This window comes from Somniosus microcephalus, chromosome 12 (genome assembly GCF_052327205.1).
Source record: "Somniosus microcephalus isolate GS21.2 chromosome 12, FLI_Smic_1.0, whole genome shotgun sequence".
NCBI classification, from domain to species: domain Eukaryota; kingdom Metazoa; phylum Chordata; class Chondrichthyes; order Squaliformes; family Somniosidae; genus Somniosus; species Somniosus microcephalus.
Window position 1 is genome coordinate 81,192,443 of NC_140998.1, and position 26,695 is coordinate 81,219,137.

Below are 26,695 nucleotides of genomic sequence, written 5' to 3' on the forward strand. Positions count from 1 at the left end.
AGTGTTTAAGGTCTACTTTTTGTTCTTGCTGCAGAATGTTACCAAAGGTGCAAGACACAAAATTGTCCTCAGTATACAAAAGCTGAAGGAGAGACAGAATGTGCTCAGATCATTGGAAAAGGTAAGAAATGTGCAGATACAAATGTTTGTTCCCCTTCCAAGCATCTAATTTAGTCTCAGAAATTATTTTTTTGCTCCAGCACCTTGATGCAAATCTTACTTCCACACTTTCATCCTTGCAGTGTCTATGCAAGTACAGTATGTGGCAAAAAGCTCTTCATCTGTGTGGGCAAATTTTATTACACAAACTTCGTTTCTGGAATGTTGCATTATACACAATCCAAATTATATTGGGTTCAAGATTGTATAAGAACAGCTCCCTACTTTCTCATGTCATTTAGTTTTCTACAATCTTCTCATTCCTTGTAGCTCATTAGTTTCCACTGTCTATCTCTACTTCAGAGTTACATATATATTCAACTGTTAAACAGCTTTGAATTTTGTCAGAGCAATGTAAGGAGTGATGCATTTCTATAAACCTTATGAATAGATATGGGGGACCAATTTGTAGGAGTTGAAATAGGAAAACCATATCATACCACGGGGAAAACTCTTACTGATTTGCTGTATGTATTCAAAATTCTATCCTGAGGGTTCCTTGTAAAGTGATTCTGGTTTAGGCCCATTCTTACCCTGTTATTACCCACTTGCTTTACACGTTTATTTCTAAGAAAATGAATGTGTATTTCCACCCACCTCACTCCACTATACTGAGGAAAATGCAACCACAAATTACTCTCTCATTCTTCATACCCCTCCCCCAGCAAGATAGTTTAGGTTCATTTCTTTGGGTAAGAGTACTAATATGTTGAGGGGTATGGATATTCCTCTTTTAAAACTGAAGTAACATATGTATAATGATCAATACTTGTAGGCATTAGCTGATTTCTTTTACCTGAGGCGATGTCCTGACATGTGAAAACTGAATCTATTGTCGATCAGAAAGCCCACCCACAGTTCTGTTGGGTCAGTGTGTATATTTCTCTTTGTATTTGGGCTTATTTCTCTTTCAAGGGCCTCCAGGCAGACAGGAGCTATAACCACTGTAACCTGAGAACAAGTGAGTAGAACCATCAACAAAACTAAGATCAGATATTAGAAAAGCTTTGACTGCAGTGGAGTTGACCAATCAGGCCTGAGGTACAGATTATTTTCTACCAGGCAGAGGGAAGGGCTGGCAGGTCTTTTGGAAGCGTCTGTAGCTACCATGGGTTGCATCAAGTAGATTTAAACTCCCCACTAGATTCATGGGTTGAGGGTAGGGGTCAGTTCTTAGCAGAGGCCAAAGGCATGATGAATTGAAATTCTTCCAACTCAATGTAAGCAAAACTGAAGCAATTCTTTTTGGCTCCAGTTAGCTCCTACATGTCTTTCCCCTTACCTTCGTCAATTTTCTTGATTGCCATCTTGGGCTAAATTCAGTTGTCTGGTACCTTGGCATGTTGTTTGATTTGGAACTTTGTTTTCTTCCCTCACATCTATTGCCATAATTACTATTTTCCTTCTTCTATACGTATCCAACCTCTACTCCCACTTCTCCTCCATTACTTTATTTACCATTCACCTCAAGGTTCAGCTTCAATAATGCTGTTACAGCCAGCCTACCCATTTGATCCCTCTATATAAACTGTGAATTATTCAGAATCTTGTGTTTACATCCTTGTCATTCAGTCTTCCACTTCCATCACTCTGATTTTTGACATTCCCTGTGCCCCTGTTACAAAATCTATGTTCTTACCTTTGCTTCTACAGCATTGCCCATTGCCCAGTCCTACTTTATCATCCACCTTCAGTGTCATGTTCCTGCTTGTGCCCACCATATTTATCATACTAGTCTGTTTTTATTCCCTGCTCTCTCTACTTCACCATTGGTGCCCACTATTCCAGCCGCTATGCCCTTCTGTTGGGAAATCCCTCTATCGTACTTCCTCCCTCCCTGCTTTTAAAAATCTTTTCAAAACTTTTCTCATTTTATTTGGACCCATATCCTAATTCCATCTATTGGTTCTGTTCTAATCAGTATCCATATTTTATCTTCTCCTTACTGAGGTGTCTTTCCAATGTGAGAAACACTATAGCAAGTTGTTGAATATGTTAACAAGGAATTAAGGTAAGATGTCCTGGAGGTATGGGTTGACTATGAAGGGTAGAGAGAAAGTGCCTATATGGAGTGCGTTTCCGAAGTAAAACCTATTCTCTGTACTCAACACATGACTACTGCCATCTGTTTTCACACAATTCAAACCTAGGACTTTGAGTAAAGCTGGTGCAAACCCACAGAACTTGGTAAATAATTCTCCAATGCAGGGGGTGAGGTGGAGCAGGTCTGGAACCTGTGTAGTCATTTTTCCCCCCATACCTTCTCTGGCTGTGGGCATCACTGGCAAGGGTAGCATTTATTGCCCATCCCTATTTGCGCTCGAGGGTGGTGGTGTGCTGCCTTCTTGAACTATTGCAGTCCGTTTGGTGAACGTGCTCCTATAATACTGTTAAGTAGGGATTTCTAGGATTTTGACTTGGTGACGATGAAGAAACGGCGATATATTGCCAAGTCAGGATGTTGTGTGACTTTGCGGTGATGGTATTCCCATCTTGCGGTGCCGGAGCTCCGAGTAGAGCGCCTGCCTTGGGAGTCTTGTATCGGGCATGCGGACAATGTGACCCGTCCATCGGAGCTGATTGAGCGTGGTCAAAGCTTCGATGCTGGGGATGTTGGTCTGAGCAAGAACACTGACATTGGTGCGCCTATCCTGCCAATGTATTTGCAGGGTGCCCGATACGAGACTCCCAAGGCAGGCGCTCTACTCTGAGCTCCGGCACGGCAAGAGAGCCCCAGGTGGGCAGAGGAAACGCTTCAAGGACACCCTCAAAGCCTCCTTGGAAAAAGTGTAACATCCTCACCGACACCTGGGAATCCCTGGCCCAAGACCGCACAAAGTGGAGGAGAAGCATCGGGGAAGGCGCCGAACACCTCGAGACTCTTCGCCGGGAGCAAGCGGAAGCCAAGCGCAAGGAGCGCACATCAACCCAAGCACCCCACCCACCTGCCCCTTCAACCACCATCTGCCCCACATGTGACAGGGACTGTAGGTCCCACATTGGACTCATCAGTCACCTGAGAACTCATTTTTAATCTTACAGATAGTGCACTATGTGGGAGTGGATATTTAAGCTAGTGGATGAGGTGCCAATCAGGTGGACTGCTTTGTCCTCTATGGTGTCTATCTCCTTGACTCTTGTTGCAGCTGGATCCATCCATCCAGTCAAGTGGAGAGTATTTCCATCACGCTCTTAACTTATGCCTTGTAGGTGGTGGAGAGAGTTTGGGGAGTCGGGAGTTGAACCACTCTTAACAGAAAACCTAGCCTCTGACCTGCTGTAGTCGTCCTGGCATTTATGTGGCTGGCCCAGTTCAATTTCTGGTCATTGATCTTCAAGATGTTGATGGTATACCATTTGAGTGTCATGTGAAGGTGGTTATGCTCTCCTTTGTTGGAGATGGTCATTGTCTGACATTTATGTGGTGTGAATGTTACTTGCCACTTATCGACCCAAGCCTGGATGATCTCCTAGCCATTTGGTATTTACTGCCTTTTGGAGAAGACCGAAGAGAGTAGTGGGTAGACCATGTCGTCTCCAGTACCTTGTTCTATAAGTAAAAGATGATGGCGCACAGCAGAAGCAACAATCGGATTCAAAACCTGAGTAAGAGTGCAGGTTTCTGTTCACAGAAGACTTTGTCTACTCATGGAAACTGCCTATTGTATTGAGCCCAAAACATAGCATGCTACTATTCGATGTCTAAAACACAGCTGGTCACATACTACCACTTAATTATTGTAAAAGAAACAATTGGAAAAGGTAACTATACAATATCTTCAGTTTGCAACCTTACTGGTGAGATATGCATTTTTGTCACTTCAGGCTCAGGAGAAGATTTAGCAAATCTACAGTTTAACAAAAACTTTTAGTAGACCCAAAATTGATGATTACAGTACAAGCCTATCTGAAATATCTTAAACTTTTCATGACCAGACTATATAAAATTAATGTGCATGTTTTAAAATGTAGTTTGAATAATCTCAACCAATGTAAATTATGTACATTTTATTAAGTTATATACATTTTTAATACTGCATTGATGCTTTATGTTCTATTGCACAGGATATTCTCGAAGGTGGTAATCTGCGTAATGCACTCCAAGAGCTGCACCAAATGATTCTTACCCCCATCAAAGCTTACAATTTCTCTCATACCCAAAACACTGGTGAACAGAACCAAGACTTGGACTCTCAGTCCGCTTTAATGAGCTCCGACAGCAGCTTAGGAAGTCGACTACCTGATGTGAAGGACTCTGCTGCTGTGGGCATTCAGCAACAAAATGTTACAGGGTGTGAGGGTGAGTCAGGAGGTGCTCCTGTTCCAGAAGGGGATCTGCCTGGACAGTTTACAAGAGTCATGGGCAAAGGTAGGCCTTGCTTTTGAAGATGTCTCAAATAAAAATATATAAAGAATGTTAAATTAAGTGGTAATGGAAAATCTAATAATGCTTCAGTGGATTCTAAAATAAAATAATGTAATGGGATTTGGGCTAACTCCCATTGAGACTTGTGCCGGTAATTTCCATGGGGGTTCTGCCGAATTCCTGTTGTAACTTCAGTGGAAAATCGAAGGAAATGCTGGAGAAACCGCACAAGAGACTGCTTACTGCCCCTTCCATAAGAACATAAGCAATAGGAACAGGAGTAGGCCATATGGCCCCTCAAACCTGCTCTGCCATTCAATAAGATCGTGGCTGATCATCGACCTCAACTCCACTTTCCTGCCCGATCCCCATATCCCTTGATTTCCCCTAGAGTCCAAAAATCTATCTATCTCCGCTTTGAGTATACTCTCAGACTCAGTATCCACTGCCCTTTGGGGCAGAGAATTCAAAGATTCACAACCCTCCGAGTGAAGAAATTCCTCCTCATCTCAGTCTTAAATGGCCTACTCCTTATCCTGAGACTATGCAGGGGAAACAACCTCTCCGCATCTACCCTGTCGATCCCCTTCAGAATCTTGTATGTTTCAATGAGATTACCTCTCATTCTTCTAAACTCCAGAGAGTATAGGCCCATTCTACACAATCTCTCATCATAGAACAGCCCCCTCATCCCAGGAATCAATCTAGTGAACCTTCGTTGCACTGCCTCCAAGGCAAGTATATCCTTCCTCAGATAAGGAGACCAAAACTCCAGGTGTGGTCTCACCAAGGCCCTGTACAATTGTAGCAGTACTCCAACCCCCTTGCAATAAAGGCCAACATGCCATTTGCCTTCCTTATTGCTTGCTGTACCTGCATGCTAGCTTTGTGTTTCTTGCACGAGGACACCCAAATCTCTCTGAACACCAACATTTGAAAGTTTCTCATCATTTAAAAAAATATTCTGTTTTTCTATTCTAACTACCAAAGTGAATAACCTCACATTTCCCTACATTATACTCCATCTGCCACCTTAATGCCCACTCACTTAGTCTATCTATATCCCTTTGCAGACTCTGTGTTCTCCTCGCAGCTTACTTTCCCACCTAGCTTTGTATCATCAGCAAACTTGGATACATTACACTCTGTCCCTTCATCTAGGTCATTAATATAGATTGTAAATAGCTGAGGCCCCAGCACTGATCCTTGCGGCACCCCACTAGTTACAGCCTGCCAACCTGAAAAAGGCCTGTTTATCCCTACTCTGTTTTCTGTCAGTTAACCAATCCTCTATCCATGCTACTATATTACCCCGAACCCCATGAGCCCTAATCTTGTGTAATAACCTTTTATGTGGCACCCTATCGAATGCCTTTTGGAAATCCAAATATACTACATCCACTGGTTCCCCTTTATCTACCCTGCTAGTTACATCCTCAAAAAACTCTTGTCAAACACGATTTTGCCTTTCATAAAACCACGTTGACTCTGCCTAATCACGTTATGATTTTCTAAGTGCCCTGATACCACTTCCTTAACGATGGATTCCAGCATTTTCCTGACTACTGATGTCAGTCTATCTGACCTGTAGTTCCCCGTTTTCTCCCTCCTTTCTTGAATAGCGGTGTTACATTTTCTACCTTCCAATCCACTGGGTCTGTTCTAGAATCTAGGGAATTTTGGAAGATCAAAATCAATGCATCTACTATCTCTGCAGCCACCTCTTTTAGAACCCTAGGATGTAGGCTGTCGGGTTCAGGAGATTTGTCGGCTTTTAGTCCCATTAGTTTCTCTAGCACTTTCTCTCTACTTATATTAATTACATTAAGTTCCTCACCCTCATTAGACCCTTTGTTCCCCACCATTTTTGGTATGCTTTTTGTGTTTTCTACTGTGAAGACCGATACAAAATATTTGTTTAATGTTTCTGCCATTTCCTTATTCTCCATAATAATTTCTCTGTCTCAGCTTCTAAGGGACCAACGTTTACTTTTGCTACTCTCTTCCTTTTTGCATACTTGTAGAAGCTCTTACAATCTGTTTTTATATTTCTTGCTAGTTTTCTCTCATTCTATTTTTTCCCTTTTTATTAATTTCATTGTCATCCTTTGCTGGTTTCTGAAACTCTTCCAATCCTCAGGCTTACTACTATTCTTCACATTATAAGCTTCTTCTTTCAATCTAATGCTATCCTTAACTTTGTTAGTTAGCCACGGATGGATCACTTTTCCCGTGGAGTTTTTATTTCTCAAAGGAATGTATTTTTGATGAGAATTATGAAATATTTCTTTAAATGCGAGCCACTGCTTATCTACTGCCGTACCTTTTAATCTATTTTTCCAATCTAACTTGGCCAACTCTCCCCTCATACCTATGTAATATGGCTTTATTTAAGTTTAAGACTCTAGTTTTGGACTTTGGCAAGTTGCTCTCAATCATATTATCACTCTGCCCCAGAGGATCCTTTACTATGAGATTGCTAATTAACCCTGTCTCCTTACACAATACAGGATCTAAAATCGCCTGTTTCCTGGTTGGTTCCATGACGTCTTGTTCTCGGAAACTGTCCCGAATGCATTCCATTAACTCGTCCTCCAGACTACCATTGCCAATTTGATTTGTCCAGTCTATATGAAGATTAAAGTCCCACACAATTATTGCATTACCTTTGTTACAAGCTCCTAATATTTCTTGATTAATATTCTGCCCAACGGTATAGCTACTGTTAGGGGGCCTATATACTACTCCTACCAGTGTTTTCTGCCCCTTGTTATTCCTTATCTCCACCCATACTGATACTACTTCCTGATCGTCCGAGCCAAGGTCTGTTCTCACTACTGTCCTTATGTCATCCTTTATTATCAGGGCTAACCACCCCCCCCCCCCCCCCCCTTTCTATTCTGCCTGTCTTTTTTTCGAAACGTCAAGTACCCTCGAACATCTAGTTCCCAACCTTGGTCACCTTGCAACCCTGGAGCTTTCACCCATCTTCTGCCAAGGTTACAGCAGGAGATCGGAGAACCCCTGTGGAAATACTACCTCACAATTTCAAATCTAGCCCAGACCAACAGGATGAAAGGTTTCTCTGCTAACTGTACAAATCTTCCATAAAACAACTTGGTAATTCTTAACCAATGGATTGAGTTTTGCAATACAGATCTATCCCTAAATCAGTTCCAGATTTCATGCTCAACCAGTGAGGCCACAAGGATAACTGATGTGGTACAAGGGAGAATTCACATTGGTGAAATAGGACATGCTCTTCTAAAATCATAGTTGAGATAGAGTAGAGGGAAATTTACTGTCGTTAGTAATGATGTAGCTGACCCAGGATTGCATAATGGGCATCAGCCTTTCTTGTAGCATTCTTGGCTTTGAGCCCGACGATCATGTGTTCAAGCTCCACTTCAGAGATGTGAGTACATAATCTAGGCTGACACTCTAGTGCTGCACTGTCAGAGGTGCTGTCTTTCAGATTAGACGTTAAACCTTCTGCCCTCTCCGTTGACATAAAAGATCTCGTGGCACTATTTGAAGTGTAGGGGAATTCTCCTAGTATTCTGACCAATATTTGCTAACTAACTTCCTTCACTAAAACAGATTAGTTGGTCAATGCTATTTCGGGGACCTTGCTGTGCACAAACTGGCCATTGTTTCTTTTTTTATTCATTCATGGGATGTGGGCATCGCTGGCAAGGCCAGCATTTATTGCCCATCCCTACTTGCCCTTGAGAAGGTGGTGGTGAGCTGCTGCCTTGAATCGCTGCAGCCTGTATGCTGAAGATACTCCCACAGTGCTGTCAGGGAGGGAGTTGCAGGATTTTGACCCAGCGACGATGAAGGAACAGCGATATACTTCCAAGTCGGGATGGTGTGTGACTTGGAGGTGGTGATGTTCACATGCGCCTGCTGCCCTTGTCCTTCTAGTTGGTAGAGGTCGTGGGTTTGGGAGTTGCTGCCGAAGAAGCCTTGGCGAGTTGCTGCAGTGCATCTTCTAGATGGTACACACTGCAGCCGGTGGTGGAGGGAGTGAATGTTTAAAGTGGTAGATGGGGTGCCAATCAAGCGGGCTGCTTTGTCTTGGATGAGCTTCTTGAGTGTTGGAGCTGCACTCATCCAGGCAAATGGAGAGTATTCATCACACTCCAGACTTGTGCCTTGTAGATGGTGGAAAGGCTTTGGGGAGTCAGGAGGTGAGACACTCGCTGCAGAATACCCACCCTCTGACCTCTTGTTGCCACAGTATTTAAGTTTCTGGTCAATGGTGACCCCCCCAGGATATTGATGGTGGGGGATTCAGCGATGGTAATACCATTGAATGTCGGGGTGGTGATTAGACGCTTGCTTGTTGGAGATAGTCATTGCCTGCCACTTGTGTGGCATGAATGTTACCTACCACTTATCAGCCCAAGCCTGAATGTCGTCCAGGTCTTGCTGCATGCGGGCATGGACTGCTTCATTATCTGAGGAGTTGCGAATGGCACTGAACACTGTGCAGTCATCAGCGAACATGCCCTCTTCTGACCTTATGATGGAGGGAAAGTCATTGATGAAGCAGCTGAAGATAGTTCTAGGACACTGCCTTGAGGAACCCCTGCAACGATGTCCTGGGACTGTGATGATTGACCTCCAACCACCAAAACCATCTTCCTTTGTGCTAGGTATGACTCCAGCCAGTGGAGAGTTTACCCCCTGATTCCCATTGACTTCAGTTTTACTAGGGCTCCTTGATGCCACACTCTGTCAAATGCTGCCTTGATGTCAAGGGCAGTCACACTCGCCTCCCCTCTGGAATTCAGCTCATTTGTCCATGTTTGGACCAAGGCTGTAATGAGGTCTGGAGCCGAGTGCTCCTGGGGGATCCCAAACTGAGCATCACTGAGCAGGTTATTGGTGAGTAAGTGCTGCTTTATAACACTGTCGATGACACCTTCCATCACTTTGCTGATTGAGAGTAGACTGATGGGGCCGGTTTGGATTTGTCCTGCTTTTTTTGTGGACAAGACATACCTGGACAGTTTTCCACATTGTCAGATAAATGCCAGTGTTATCGCTGTACTGGAACAGCTTGGCTAGAGACGTGGCTAGTTCTGAATCTCAAGTCTTCAGCACGACAGCCGGGATGTTGTTGGGGCCCACAGCCTTTGCTGTATCCAGTGCGCTCAGCCGTTTCCTGATGTCACGTGGAGTGTATCGAATTGGCTGAAGACTGGCTTCTGTGGTGGGGACCTCGGGAAGAGGCCGATACGGATCATCCACTCGGCACTTCTGGCTGAAGATGGTTGCAAATGCTTCAGCTTTGTCTTTTGCTCTGCCATCATTGTGGATGGGGATATTCATGGAGCCTCCTCTTTCCGTTAGTTGTTTAATTGTCCACCATTCACGACTGGATGTGGCAGGACTGCAGAGCTTTGATCTGATCGTTGATTGTGGGATCGCTTAGCTCTTTCTATAGCATGCTGCTTCTGCTTTTTAGCATGCATGTAGTCCTGTGATGCAACTTCCCCAGGTTGGCACCGCATTTTTAGGTACGCGTGGTGCTGCTCCTGTCATGCTCTTCTGCACTCCTTATTGAACCAGGGTTGGTCTCCTGGCTTGATGATAATGGTAGAGTGAGGGATATGCCAGGCCATGAGGTTACAGATTGTGGCGGAATACAATTCTGCTGCTGCTGATGGCCCACAGCGCCTCATGGATGCCCGGTTTTGAGCTGCTAGATCTGTTCTGAATCTATCCCATTTGGAACGGTGGTAGTGCCACACAACACAATGGAGGGTGTCCTCAGTGTGAAGATGGGACTTTGTCTCCACAAGGACTGTGGGGTGGTCACTGCTACCAATGCTGTCATGGACAGATGCATTTGCAACAGGTAGATTGGTGAGGATGAGGTCAAGTAGGTTTTTCCCTCATGTTGGTTCTCTCACCACCTGTCTCAGGCCCAGACTGGCTGCTATGTCCTTCAGGACTCGACCAGCTCGGTCAGTAGTGGTGCTACCAAGTCACTCTTGATGGACATTGAAGTCCCCCACCCAGAGTACCTTCTGTGCCCTTGCTACTCTCTGTGCTTCTTCCAAGTGGTGTTCAACGTGGAGGAGTACTGATTCATTAGCTGAGGGAGGGCGGTAGGTGGTAATCAGTAGGAGGTTTCCTTGCCCATGCTTGACCTGAAGCCATGAGACTTCAAGGATGTCACTGAGCGGCTGCAGGACACTGAGGGGGGAGGGTGAACATCCAGAGGCTGTTGTCCATATCGGTACCAACGACCTAGGCAGAAAGAGGAATGAGGTCCTGCAGGCAGAGTTTAGGGAGCTAGGAGAAAGATTAAAAAGTAGGACCTCAAAGGTGGTAATCTCCGGATTACTCCCGGTGACACATGCTAGTGAGTACAGGAATAGGAGGATAGAACAGATGAATGCATGGCTGGAGAGATGGTGCAGGAGGGAGGGCTTTAGATTCCTGAGGCATTGGGACCGTTTCTGGGGAAGGTGGGACCTGTACAAGCCGGATAGATTACACATCAACAGAGCCGGGACCAATATTCTCACGGGGAGGTTTGTTAGTGCTGTTGGGGAGGGTTTAAACTAGCTTGGCAGGGGGATGGGCACCAGCATATAGAAGTAGAAAAGAGGAATAAGGTGCATAAAAGATCATCGTATCATAAGATTTAGATTAGCAATGGAAAGGAGCAAGGAACAATCTAGATAGGACTTCTAAACTGGAATAGGGCTAACTTCAATGGGATGCGAAGGGATCTAGCCAAGGTAAAATGGAACCAAAGACTGACGCAGGAAAAACTAACGGAACAATGAATGATCTTTAAGGAGGAGATGTTCCAAGTACAGGCTAGGTACATTCCAACAAGAGGGAAGGGTAAGGGAACCAAAGCAAGGGCTCCTTGGATGACGAGGGAGATAGAGAAGATGATGAAACAAAAAAAGTGTATGATGCATGTCAGGTGAATTCTTCAAGGGAGAACCAGACCAAATGCAATAAGTTGAGAGGGGATGTGAAGATGAAAATAAAATTGGCGAAGAGAGAGTAGAATGGTGGTTGACATAAAAGGGAGCCCAAAAATCTTCCACCGGCATGTAAACAGTAAGCGGTAGTAAGAGGCGGGGTGGGGCCTATTGGGGAGATATATGCTTAGAGGCAAAGGGCAAGGCTAGAATACTCAATGAGTACTTTGTATCGGTATTTGCTAAGGAGGTGGATGCTGACAAAATATCGGTAGAAGTGGAAAAGGTAGAAGTAATGGAAGGGGTGAAAATTGATAGACAGGATGTACTAGAAAGGCTGGATAAGCTTAGAGTAGACAAGTTGCCTGGTCCAGATGGCTTGCATCCCAGGTTGCTAAGGGAATTGGGGGAGGAGATAGCGGAAGGGCTTGCCAAAGTTTTCCAATCTTCCCTAGATGTGGGGGAGGTGCCTGAGGATTGAAAAGTGGCAAATGTGACACCATTGTTCAAGAAAGGGTGGAAGGACAATCCTAGTAACTACAGGCCGGTCAGTTTAACATCGGTGGTGGGTAAAGTTTTAGAAACAATATTCAAGGAAAAAATTAACAGGCACTTGGAGAGGTTTAGGGTAATTAAGGAGAGCTAACACGGATTTGTAAAAGGCAGATCGTGTTTGACTAATCTAATTGAATTTTTTGATGAAGTAACAGGGAGGATTGATGAAGGGGGTGCAATGGATGTTGTCTACATGGATTATCGGAAGGCATTTGACAAAGTACCACATAGAAGGCTGGTTATCAAAATTGAGACTCATGGAATAGGTGGGTCAGTGGCAGCTTGGATAAGGAATTGGCTTAAGGACAGAAAACAGCGAGTTGTGGTAAATGGCTTTTTTTCAGATTGGAGCATAGTAGACATTGGTGTTCCCCAAGGGTCAGTGCTGGGGCCACTGCCTTTTTTGATGTAGGAAACTCTCGATTTACCGGCACCTAAATAACCGGAAATCTCTTAACCGGCAAAATTCAGGAGTAGGTTCAGGTAAGTTTTACTTCATATTAGTGGCTGTTCCTGGATCTGTGGCCATGTAACCGGGGTTCCTGCACCTGTTGCTATGCAACAGGGACGTCTGGATCTGTGGCCGTGTATGGGGCTCTCGTACCTTTTACTATACCTCTCTGTAATCCGGACTTTTTGATAAACCGGCACCACACCGGTCCCGTCGGTGCCAGATAAGAGTTTCCTGTATATATAAATGACCTGAATATTAGAATACAGTGTAAAATTTCTAAATTTGCCGATGACGCCAAACTTGAGGGTGTGGCAAACTGATGATAGCAATCGACTGCAACAGGTCATAGAAAGGCAGAATGGGCAGACAAGTGGCAGATGGAATTTAATAGAGAAGTGTGAGGTGATGCATTTTGGCAGAAGGAACAGGGAGAGGCAATCTACACTTAATGGCAAAGTTTTAAAGAGTGTGCAGGGACAGAGGGACCTGGGAGTTGATGTGCATCAGTCCCTGAAGGTAGCAGGACATATTGAGAGAGTGGTTAACAAAACATATGGGATCTTGGGCTTCATAAATAGAGGTATTGAGTACAAAAGTAGAGAAGTTATGCTGAACCTTTAAGTCGCTGGTAAGGCCACAGCTAGAGTATTGAGTCCAGTTCTGGTCACCACACTTTAGGAAGGATGTGATGGCCCTTGAGAGGGTGCAGAGGAGATTTACCAGAATGGTTCTGGGGATGGGGGATCTTAGCTACAAGGACAGGTTGGAGAAGCTGGATTTGTTTTCATTAGAGCAAAGGAGGTTGAGGGGTGATTTGATAGAGGTGTACAAGATTATGACAGGTTTGGATAGGCTAAACGGGGAAAGGCTGTTCCCACTAGTTGATGGTACAAGGACTAGGGGACACAGATTTAAGGTTTTGGGCAAGAGATACAGGGGGGGATGTGAGGAAAAACCTTTTTATGCAGCGAGTGGTGATGACCTGGAATTCGCTGCCAACGGAAGTGGTATAAGCGGACAGAATCATTTTTTTTTCCAGGGGAGACTGGATAGGCACTTGAGGGAAATAAACTTGCAGGGCTACGGGGATAGAGCGGGGGAATGGGACTGACTGGATTGCTCTACAGAGAGCTGGCATGCACTCGATGGGCCGAATGGCCTCCTTCTGTGCCGTTATGACTCTAGAATGAATGAATGACTTGCATTTATATAGCGCCTTTCCCGACCACTGGACGTCTCGCAGCGCTTTACAGCCAATTAAGTACTTTTTGAAGTGGAGTCACTGTTGTAATGTGGGAAACGCGGCAGCCAATTTGCGCACCGCAAGGTCCTACAAACAGCAATGTGATAATGACCAGATAATCTGTTTTTGTTGTAAGAACATAAGAAATAGGAGCAGGAGTAGGCCAATCAGCCCCTCGAGCCTGCTCCGCCATTCAATAAGATCATGGCTGATCTGATCCTAACCGCCAATCTACTATCACAGAACCATCTCCTGAATCTAACAGAATTAGACACACGAAATAGGAGCAGGATCAGGCTACACGGCCCCTGGGCCCGCTCCGCTACCCACAGGGCCATGTCCGATCCGAACCTAGACTCATGTCCAAATTCCTGCCCGCTCCCCGTAACCCTTAATTCCCTTTACTTCTAGGAAACTGTCTCTCTTTCTGTTTTTAAATTTATGTAATGATGTAGCTTCTACAGCTTTTTGGGGCAGCATATTCCATGGACCTACCACCCTCTGAGTGAAGTAGTTCCTCCTCATCTCAGTTTTGAAAGAGCAGCCCCTTATTCTAAGACTATGCCCCCTAGTTCTAGTTTCACCCATCATTGGGAACATCCTCCCCGCATCCACCCGATCCAACCCCTTCACAATCTTATGTTTCAATAAGATCGTCTCTCATTCTTCTGAACTCCAATGAGTAAGAGTCCCAATCTACTCAACCTCTCCTCGTATGTCCATCCCCTCATCCCCGGGATTAACCGAGTGAACCACCTTTGTACTGACTCGAGAGCAAGTATGTCTTTTCTTAAGTATGGACACCAAAACTGTATGCAGTATTCCAGGTGCGGTCTCACCAATACCTTGTACAACTGAAGCAATACCTCCCTATTTTTATATTCTATCCCCCTAGCAATGAAAGCCAACATTCCATTGGCCTTCTTAATCACTTGCTGCACCTGCATACTAACCTTTTGAGTTTCGTGCACCAGGACCCCCAGATCCCTTTGTACTTCAGTACTTTCCAGTTTCTTGCCATTAAGATAATAACTTGTTCTATGATTTTTCCTGCCAAAGTGCATAACCTCACACTTTCCAGTATTGTATTCCATCTGCCAAATCTCTGCCCACTTACTTAGCCTGTCTATGTCCCCTTGCAGGTTTTTTATGTCCTCCTCACTCACTACTTTCCCTCCCATCTTAGTATCATCTGCAAACTTTGATATGTTACACTCGGTCCCCTCCTCCAAATCGTTAGTATAGATTGTAAAGAGTTGGGGACCCAGCACTGACTCCTGCAGAACACCACTAGTTACTGATTGCCAGTCTGAGAATGAACCATTTATCCCAACTCTCTGCCTTCTGTTAGATAGCCAATCCTCTATCCATGCCAGAATATTACCCCCAATCCTGTGATTTTTTATCTTAAGCAATAATCTTTTGTGTGGCACCTTGTCAAATGCCTTTTGGAAGTCTAAATACACTACGTCCACTGGTTCCCCTTTATCCACCCTATACGTTACTTCCTCAAAGAACTCCAGCAAATTTGTCAAACAGGACTTCCCCTTCATAAAACCATGCTGACTTTGTCCTATTAAATTATGATTATCCAAATGTCCTGTTACTGTCTCCTTAATAATGGACTCCAAAATTTTACCTACCACAGATGTTAGGCTAACTGGTCTATAGTTTCCAGCCTTCTGTCTACTGCCCTTTTTAAATAGGGTGTTACATTAGCAGTTTTCCAGTCTGCTGGGACCATTGCTGAGTCCAGGGAGTTTTGGAAAATTATTACCAATGCATCCACAATCCCTACCACCACTTCCCTCAAGACCCTAGGATGTAAGCCATCCGGTCCAGGTGATTTATCCGCCTTGAGTCCCATTATTTTACCGAGTACCACTTCCTTAGTGATTTTGATCGTGTTTAGCTCCTCCTCTCCCCCCCCCCCCCCCCCCATAGCCCCCTGTTTGTCCAGTGTTGGGATATTCTTAGTGTCCTCTGCTGTAAAGACTGATACAAAATATTCATTCAGTGTTTTTGCCATCTCCATATTTCCCACCATTAATTTCCCGGTCTCATCCTCTAAGGGACCAACATTTACTTTAGCCACCCTTTCTCTTTTTATATAACTATTAAAACTCTTACTATCTGTTTTTATATTTTTTGCTAATTTACTTTCATAATCTATCTTCCCTTTCTTAATCAATCGTTTTGTTATTTTTTGCTGTCTTTTAAAGTTTTCCCAATCCTCTATCCTCCCACTAGATTTGGCTACCTTATATGCCCTTGTTTTTAGTCGAATACTATCCTTCATTTCTTTACTTAGCCACGGATGGCTGTCTTCTTTTACACCCTTTTCTTCTCAGTGGAATATATATTTTTTGGAAGTTGTAAAATAACTCCTTAAATGTACACCACTGATCATGTATCGTCTTACCCTTTAATCTATTTTCCCAATCCACTCTACTCAATTCCGCTCTCATACCTTCATAGTCTCCTTTATTCAAGCTTAGCACGCTTGTTTGAGATCCAACCTTCTCACCCTCTAATTGAATATGGAATTCAACCATGTTATGGTCACTCATTCCAAGGGGATTCTTTACTAGGACATTTTTAATTAATCCTGTCTCGTTACACAGGACCAGATCTAAGGTTGCTTGCCCCCTGGTCGGTTCAGTTACATACTGCTCAAGAAACCCATCCCTAATACACTCAATGAACTCATCCTCAAGGCAGCCCTGCCCAATTTGATTTGTCCAATTAATATGATAGTTAAAATCCCCCATAATTATAGATGTTCCCTTATTACAAGCCTCAACTATTTCCTGATTGAAACTCCGTCCAACAGAGTTGCAACTGTTCGGAAGCCTATAGACTACGCCCGCTAGTGTTTTTTTCCCCTTATTATTCCTTATCTCCACCCAAACTGTTTCATTATCCTGATCTTTTGACCCAATATCATTTCTCTGTATTAGTGATTCCTTCCTTTATTAACATAGCCACCCCACCTCCCCTTCCTTCCTGCCTGTCCTTCCTGATCGTTAAATAACCTGGTATGTTTAATTCCCAGGCATTGTCACCCTGCAGCCATGTTTCTGTAATGGCCACAAGATCATACCCATATGTAGTTATTTGTGCCATTAACTTGTCTATTTTGTTACGAATGCTACGTGCACTCAGAGAACTTTCAAAGATGTTTTGTGACACTTAGTTCCTGCTTTTGCCCTTTTTACTACTTTACCTTTTACTCCATACCTTCTGCCCCTTCCTGACACGCTCTGGTTTTTAATTTCCCCACTGCTACCTAAGTCTATGACCTTCTCTGTTGTCATTTTTATTATTTGCTCTCTAGGAACCTCCCCCCCCCCCCCCGCCCCCCCCCCCCCCCCACTAGTTAGTTTAAAGCCCTCTCTACGGCCCTAGTTATATGATTTGCCAGGACTCTAGTCCCAGCACTGGCCAAGTGAAGCCATCCCAACGGAACAGCTCCCTCCTGCCCCAGTACTGGTGCCAGTGTCCCAGGAAGCAAAACCCATTTCTCCCACACCAGTCTTTGAGCCATGCATTTAACTCTCTCATTTTATTTGTCCTAGCCAAATTTGCTCGTGGCTCAGGTAATAATCCAGAGATTATTACCCTTGAGGTTCTGTTTTTTAATTTGACCCCTAGCTGCTCATACTCCTTTAACAGAACCGGCTTCCTAGTCCTATCTACGTCGTTTGTACCAACATGGACCACGACAACTGGATCCACCCCCTCCCACTGCAAGTTTCTTTCCAGCCCAGAGGAGATGTCCTTAACCCTGGCACCGGGTAGGCAACACAGCCTTCGGGACTCTCGCTCTCGGCTGCAGAGAACTCTTATCTATCCCCCTAATAATACTATCCCCTACCACTACAACATTTCTATTTACTCCCCCCTCTTGAATGGCCCCCCGTTCCACGGTGCTGTGGCCAGGTTGCTCATCCTCCCTGCAGTCCCTGCTCCCGTCCCCACGGAGTAAGAATAAGGATAAATATTGGCTTGGACACCGGGGATAACTCCTGCTCTTCTTCGAAATAGTGCCATGGGATCTTTACGTCCTCCTTTGACTCTGACTTCATGGGGTCCGGAGTCAATATTGAGGACTCCCAGGGCCACTGTGCCGTCACTCCTATATACCACTGTGCCGCCACCCCTAGTGGGTCTGTCCTGCCGGTTTGACAGGACATACCCAGGGATGGTGATAGAGGAGTTTGGGACATTGGCTGAAAGGTATGATACTGAGAGTCTGATTGTCAGGCTGTTGCTTGACTAGTCTGTGGAACAGCTCTCCCTATTTTGGCGCAAGTTCCCAGATGTTGGCGAGGAGGACTTTGCAGGGTCGACTGGGCTGCATTATAAAAGTTATTGCTCTTCCAAAGCTGTGAAGCGCTTTGTAACATCATGAGGTCGTTAAAGACACTTTTATAAATGCAAGTTCTTTGTTCTTTATTTCTTTCAGAGCTACCTTTTTAATACTTGAAATAAGAAAATGCTCTGCTGATATTTCTTGCCTTGATGAGCACAGACATTTTTCTTAAACCCATCATAAGTAGTCAGGCAATGTATTAACTTACATGAGCATTTAATATCACTGCTGTCAAGTTCTAATTATGGCTGACATTCAAGCTTCCAAATGTTTTTGATATGAGTTAAAAATTCTCCGTCAGACCCCCAAGTGGAACATCTCCGTAGGAAGCACCTATGAATCCACGTTGACTGGTGGCTCTGTCTCTGGCTGGTTTATAGAGTATTAATGGTGTTCGAAGAATTCTGAAGTATGTTGGCCTGTTCTGCCAACTGAAGAAGAAAGCAATAGATGGACAAAGGCCTCAAATATTTTTTCTTATATTTGTACTTACAAGTATCAAATGCTTACATGAAAATCCCTCCAGTGTTTTGCTCTGAAACTGAAATCCTGTTAGTTTGCTGATTAATTAATTAAGCCATTTCAACTGTCAAAGATGAATTTTCCAGATTTTTCCTTGATTGGCCTGGACTTTTATCTGGCTTTTCACCCCTCTGGGTGGGGTGGGGAGTGTATGTATTGTGACGTACAAGGCATCGCAGTTGCGTGGGGCAGTCTGGATGGACCAGAGGGTCTTTTCGTCTGAGTAATTCTGTAACGTATCAATTAAAATCTCTCCCCCCTTCCCCTGCCTTCTGGAGGATGGCGACCCTAATGTTTTTCAAATCTCTCTAGTCTCTGCATAGATGGATTGTATCATTCTTTGATGTTGCATCCGCTGATTCTATAACATCTAGCCTCGTTCTTCTTCGCCTCTTGATCTATTGCCATCAACTCTTCAGACCATAGCAGTCTCAACAACTTTCTTTGTGATTCCTGAATAATGTGTTTGCCAGATACGATCTTTGTCGCCACCTTTTATTTTTCCTTGTGCTGGTTCAAGTACCTTTTTTAATTTGTAGTCTTGACAAATACGTTCTATTGCATGTTTTTAGCACTATAACTCAAGAATTCAAGGTCCAATTTTTACATTCACAAAATGCTAACACATACTTTCTGGAGGTAATTACTCTTTACTGCGGTAAACTGGCAGGCTTAGAAACCACCTGATTTTCATTGCCATGAAATGAATGAATATGAACATTACCCCCTCTATTTATTGAGAGATATTTGAAAAGGGTGTTAAATGCCTCATTTACATGTTTGAAGCTCTGTTCACTGTTAGATGGCCAAAATAACAGACTACCCAAATGAACAATTTTATCCACTTGCTCTATTTCAGTACTCATTGTAAGAAATTTTTCAAAGGCACTTTTTACCTTATTGATAATGACTTTGCTGTTTAATCATTTTTAATAAATATTCCAGGTTTGTCTGATTTATCTTTTGTGTCCCCTGTAATGTTATATATTTGCAATCAGTACTGTATCATGAGCACACCTTGGATTGTTTATCAAATTTTTCACTCATCTTGACCCTAAGTCACCCAGATTGCCCATCATTTATTCCAATTATATGTTGAAAATATTTGGGTAATATTGCTAGAGGCATTAACACTTTAAAAAGGTATGGGCTAATTAAGGACCGTGAACACTGATTTGTAAAGTGCAGGTCACACTTGATTATTTGTATTCTTCAAAATGACTGAGTGTATTGACAATTGGTGTGGTGGATATGGTATATTTGAACTTTTAAGAAATATTTGATAAGTGCCACATTACAGACTTGTTAAAAAGACTAAAGCATATTAAATGTAAAGTGAGTAAATGAATGAATGTTTCTCAGATTGCCCAGACCTAGCTATTGATATGCCTGGGGATCTGTGTACTTGAGTCTTGGGACCACTTCCTGTTTCCATATACATAAATGATTCAGACATTTTTTAAAATTCATTCTTGGGATATGGATGTTGCTAGCAAGGTCAGTAGCAGTAACATAACCACTATGCTACTGTACCCGCATAATACCATAATTTATTGTCGACGCCAAATTAGGGGGTATAGCAAGATGTGAGGAAGACAGTTGGGTTAGGGATGCGAGCAGACATGTGGGAAGTACAGTTCAATATAGATAAATATGAAGTTGTGCATTTGGTGGGGGGGGTGGGAATGGGAGGATGATAGAATAGGAATATATCATAAATGGTAAAAATTCTAAATAGAGTGGAGAAACTGATATATTTTGAGGTACAAATACACATCTTTAAAAGCAGGATTGTAGGTGGGGGAAAAAGGTAATCTCTGTTAGGCATATTAAATACAGAAGAAAAAATGTGAATTTGAACAGGACCTTGTTTAGGCTAAGCTGGTGCAGTTTTGAGCACCCCTTATAAAAAGGTTGTTGGTGCAATATAGATTTACAGTACTGTACTAGGATGCTACTTGGCATAAAATTTTGCGCATGATAAAAATACAGGACTATGCAAGACCCTCAATGTGTATATCTGCAAGTATCATGTATCCTGTAAAGTTCTATGACCCTAGAAAGTGTGTAAACACTGCTGAATTCAGTAAAGTTTAAGAATTAATTTTTGCCCTTTTCTGTGGTTTTCAACTTTATGTATCGGGGGAAACTTGAAAGTAGTTTCTATATCCAGTACAGTGTTTTACAATGCTCAATTATTCTATTTTGCAGTGTGTACACAGCTCCTGGTATCCAGACCAGATGAAGAGAACATAAGCTCTTACCTGCAGCTCATAGACAAATGTGTGGGTCATGAGGTGAGTATGAATACAATAACTCAAGACTACAATTCAAGCTATCTGAAAAATCTATCATAGTTTGAAGCTTTACATGTTTGAGCCTGTCCCCTTGTCCTAGTCTCAATTTAGTTTGAAACAATTTTAGTTTAGTCTTTTCCATACTTACTGTATATATGTATACATCTAAGATTACCAAATAAAAAGAAAAAAAACTGCAAATGCAGGAAACATACAGCAAGTCAATGCATGTTCTATTTTTGTTTCTGAAAGATCACCTCTCACTTTGTTTTGTGGCTGCAAAGCCTGAGTTTTTCAAGCCTTTGCTCATACCTCTGACAATAGGAATCAGCCTTATGCCTCACCTCTGAACTGCCTCCAGTCCTTGACCATCTCCCTTGTCCTCTCTACTCAAAAGGCACTATATTGGTTTGGTGTTGTCTTGGTGGCCAGAATTGGACACACTATACGAAGTTTCTGACCAGAGCATGATCCAGTTTGACCAGAGTGTCCTGTCACCAACTCTACTGGTTAGGCTCTATAGTTCAGCATTCTATTTGCTTTGCAACAATTGGAAAGTAGATTGAATGTTAATGTATAACAGATCCTCATAGCCAATCAGCATTATGTACAACAAAACATGATCCTTACCCTTGGTTCAACAACTAGTTTGACATTAATTTAAAGTTGTTTTGTATGAGGTAATCAGTTTAAAAAAAAAAAAAAAAAAAAAAGTTGTCATTTGAAATTTTTATATGCCTTGTTGGTTTTCACTTTTTGATTTAGCAAATTACTAATTTCGGTTACACTTGAAGAATTTTGTATAATTATTTGCATTCAAATAAGCTCTTATTATATGCATCACCAGTTATTTATGTTTGAGTAAATAATTTGCAGAATTCCAAAGCTATCTGGCTGCAAGTCGTGCGAGGCTAAATTGTCTTAGTACAGGAAACTTTTTTTTATCCGGGACCGACGTGGTGCCGGTTCATCAAAAATTCCAGATCACCGAGCGCTATAGTAAAAGATACAAGAGCTGAGAGCTCCGTATAAAGCAACAAACCTTGTTGCTTAGCAACAGGTTCAGATCAATGGCCACAAGTTACAAACGTCTCTCTAGCTTAGCAACAGCTGCAGCCACACCCTTGCACAGCAACAGATGGAGGAAGGCAAGTAATATGAAGTATGAACCTACTCCTGAATTTTGCCGGTTAACTGAGATTTCCAGTTATTTAGGTGCTGGTAAATCGAAAGTTTCCTGTACATGCTTTAAATGTGAGAATATTTATCAGTAATTTTCCCCTTCCAATAGTTTCCTGAATTGTATTAGTTTAACTTGCATAGAATTTTTACACCACAAAAAGAGGCCATTCGGCCCAACAGGTCTATGCTGGTGTTTCTGCTCTTCATGAGTCTCGCCCCACCTTACCTCATCTCACCCTATCAATATATCCTTCTATTCCTTTCTTCCTCATGTAGTGATCAAGCTTCCTCTTAAATGCATCTATGCTATTCACCTCAACCGCTCCATATGTAGTGAGTATCCTGGAGCAACGCAGACTGTACTTAACAGGTTTTTACTTCACTCTACAAATACTCCATACATATTCGACTGAAGAGAATATTAAAAACTACAAATGTCCATTGATTAATTTCAATCCTGGAGAAGCTCAAGAAACTTGTAGTAGAGGAATTAAACCTTTGCCAGTACTGCTGAGATCTCAATCTTAATAGTTTAGATATGTAAATTAGGTGTCCATTGTACAACCTTTTCGAAGTACAGGTCTATTTGCACTGGAGTTTGTTGCTGAACTTAAAATACAGTTCTGTTTAAAGATCAGATTGGAATAAGCTGCTTTGCAGTAGCTATAATATTTTGCTGCACAGAAATACTTTGTTGAAGCTTTGGTAACCTCAACATTAAATACTAAACAAACAGGTCTTCTGAATTTTGGAACAGTTACCCATGGTATGTGAGCAGTAACAATTGAAGAGAAGCAATTACCTGTTCTATTCCTTAAGATGAAGTTCCATATATCAAAATTCCCACTCTCTCTCTGGACAGTCTAGATTTTTTGCTTTACACTTTTATCTGCATACATAATTCTTTTATCACTTATATTTATGTATGTCCTTGTGATTTTGTTTTTTTAGAAAAATGCTACTTTCATTTTACTAAAGATTTGTTTGAACAACAGTTATTTAAGCTTTATTAGAAATTTGTTTTCACCAGAATTCCTGTTATTCATGAGCTACCTTACCACCTTCAATGGAAACAATGAAAGATGATCATATAGGTACCCTATACAGAATATGGGTTCCACCTGTACCTTGTATAACACACCTAGATGTTCAGCTTAGCTCAGTGGTAGCACTCTCACCTGAACCCTGCTCCAGGTTATAATCTAGGTTGACACTTCGGTGCAGTATTACGGGACTGCCGCATTGTTGGAGGTATTGTCTTTTGGATGCCCAACCGAGCAAGAAAAATGTACTTCAAGCCCCTTCAGCTTGGACATAAAAGATCCAATGAAACGTTTTTGAAGAAGAGCGTGTCCTGCCAATATTCCTCCCTCAATCAACTCTGGCAAAACAGATTTACTGATTATTCATATTATTGATGTTTGTGGGGCTTTGCTGTGCACAAATTGGCTGCTGTGATTGCCTATCAAACAAGAACTGATACTTTTTTCAAACTCAAGAGAATAGACAATTCTTAGTTCTGGAAGTACATTATACACCTTTGGATTATTCTGTGTGTGTGCATAATGCATTTCTGTATTGACTTTTTTATATTGTGACATGTAAAGCTTTCAGATGTATAGTAATTAAATTGTTAATTTTCATAATGTATAAATATTTTTGTATAATAACCTGAGGTATTCTCAGCATTATTTGTGCAAATATATTTTAAGTACAGGAGCTTTTATTGTGTAGGTCTTTTTGCAGAAGTAGATATTTATTGCGATATACCTGGTATCTGTATTTAATTTGATGTTTGTTGAAATGAAAATATATAATAATCTGGAACAACTGTGTAACCTTATGTAATATTACTGATTTTAAAGAGGGGGAAAAAAGAGTTTTACCCCTGATGTACGTGAAGTGTAATTTTACAATTCTGAAAATGCCCTATTAGTATTACCTTGAATGATGCTTAATTAGTACATGTTATGTTGACTTAATTTATGAATCTAAAATTAATGTTTTCATAATGTGTACTGACATTTTATAATTTTAATTAGAATTGTTTGCTTTTCTCTTAGGCATTTACAGAGACACAGAAGAAGAGATTGTTGTCCTGGAAACAGCAGGTTCAGAAGCTTTTTAGGTCTTTCCCCCGAAAATCCCTCTTGGATATGCCAGGCTATCGACAGCAAAGAAAGTGTGTTTTAATATTTATTTTCTCAATTGTGGATTTACTGTCTATTCACTGCTATTCATTTTAAATCCATTTATCATTCCTAACTAATATGTACCTTTTTATCTAATAAAATTGTGTGGGATGAGCAAAAGAAATCTGAATTTTCATCTGGATTTGCACTAATTTATAGAGTGTAAACTTGTATAACTTTCAAAATATCAGCCATATAAAGTAATGCCCTGTTTCTGCGTGCTTATTCCTGATACCCATACAATTAATGTTTTTAGAGAGAATTCCAGTGTACATATTTTAACAGTTTTTAGTTAATCACTAATACAACATTGGAAATTGTTGGTTGGTTGCAATTTATCTAATATTCTCAAGTTTTTAAATCAATGGTGTATTTGCTACCTTAGCAGAAAGGAAAATGTGTGAAAAGATCTCGAAGGATTTTAGTGCAGTACTAGTTGCAATGAAATTTAAGTCTTTCATGCCTGTAATGTGCTCTTGGTGTTAGAGCTGTTTTCTATCCCTTTTATGAATGGTTACCTCACTGCGATCAAGTGAATATCTCTAAGTACATTTTCTTGCTCCTTATTGACCAGTGCAGTCTGGTTTATGATTGCTCTTTAATCTACATAAATTTACTCCTTAAATTAATCTAAAGACATGCAGTAGATTACAATTTTAGGACCGGTAGCTTAATTGAACATGATCCCACTATTCAAGTAATTCAATGCTACTGTAGGTGTAGTAGTGCAAACAGGCTGGAAGCTCAGTATGTTAGCCACAAAGCTAACATAATAGCTTAAAAATCATTGCAAATTTCTAGTTCACAGCAAAATTATCAAATGACTTGAAAGTATAGAACAGTATTGAAGTTTCTGCAATTATCTACTTTATATATTCAACCGAACACAAATCTTCTCATGCAATTAATTCTGTTTAAAATTCTTATCAGACTGTCTTGAGTTCTTTGCTAGTTTTCTCACATTAGATTGATGAAACTTCGCTTATAAACTTCAGATATTTCGTTTTCAGATGGGGATAAGCCAGTAATGCAAACAAATTCAAATTTATTTTGCTTAATCAGGTAGTTTGACATTTTTGTGAAATGATCAATTAATTCATGAAGAGAAACGCAAAGCTTGGAGCGAAACTAGATTTTGATGTCATACCATTGATGAATTTTATAGCAATTACAGTACTTATAATTCTGTGAGTTATGCTCTGAGTGGGTCAGTCAAAGCCAAATAATCTACAGCAAATTGCTCATTCCCACTAAAGAAATGACTAGTAACCAAAACTCAATGCAGCCTGTCTTTTTTTTTTCTGAACACTATTGCACTCTACATATTTTTTCTTTATATTTTTGTCTCCATCATATTGGCATTAATAAACAGAAAGACCAATCCATCTTGTGAACAACAATAGAGAAGCAGTGAGTGGCACCCCTTAATTAACAATTGATTATAGACATGTGTGTTTCCCCTCCGTGCCCACCCCACCACCATTCCATGACAGCCCAGTAAATTCCGGAGAGAAACCTGAGCACAATGGGGATTTAAATGTAGTGAATCCACTTTCTAACATTACGACACAAGTACCCAAAACCTTGCTTGCTTTGTGGGCTACTACTGTGTTGTGAATATCGATGTATTCATGAATGCAAAATACTTAATGTTCTATACCTGTGTGTATTTTGCTTGTACAATCATGGAGCAGGGGAGAGCATGGGCTGGTGTGACTTCTACACTGGCATGAGCTGCTTCCTGCCAAGTCACTTGGCATAAAGATGTAACATATACACCATTTTGTTCCACTTAATGTTTAAAAGGATGCCTTGAAGTCGTGATTGCTAAGTATCTTTTCTCTTCAGACCATGAAATAGAAGAGAAACTAATGTACAGGACACCGCTTTTATTGAGGTTTCTAACTGAAAATTGTACATGCCAGTCGCATGTTTGTGTACTCTCTCGATACATGCACATATTCTCTTAATTTAATTAAAGCTAATTTCTTTGCATCTTGATTAATAGTTACAAAAATAACTTCACTATAATTAGACAGTTTGGCAATTATATAGAAATTGCAACATGGAAACAGGCCATTTGACTCAACCAGTCTATCTTTCACACGAGCAGTAGCCCTAATGCCATGTGCAAATCCGGTTCCTATATCCTTTTTAGTCCCTTTTCCTTCAACCACTTCTATAATCTATTCTGATTTGGTCTTTGCATCAGTCACATCATCATAGCCCTCTGTGCATATAAAAATAAACAATTATCCTGCTCTTCCTCCTAAATCTGTTTGGATTCTATCATTCTAGACCCTCGGTCACTGGAAACGGTCTGTTTCCATCTACTCTGTCCCATCCCCCCCCCCCCTGTCAATTTTAAACATCTATCAAATCACCCCATAATTA

General features: G+C 41.7%; 1 protein-coding gene across 5 annotated transcripts in view; it reads left to right on the forward strand.

The window, feature by feature from the left end:
- The window catches only part of samd4a (sterile alpha motif domain containing 4A), a 191,612-nt gene that overhangs the window by 142,510 nt on the left and 22,407 nt on the right, over positions 1-26,695 (forward strand). For all 5 annotated transcript variants that reach the window (XM_086003216.1, XM_086003219.1, XM_086003215.1 and 2 more), the window contains 4 exons: positions 35-121; positions 4,225-4,528; positions 20,842-20,927; positions 24,173-24,291. In XM_086003216.1, coding sequence (XP_085859342.1) covers positions 35-121; positions 4,225-4,528; positions 20,842-20,927; positions 24,173-24,291 — 596 coding nt within the window. The remainder of the gene's footprint in view (positions 1-34; positions 122-4,224; positions 4,529-20,841; positions 20,928-24,172; positions 24,292-26,695) is intronic.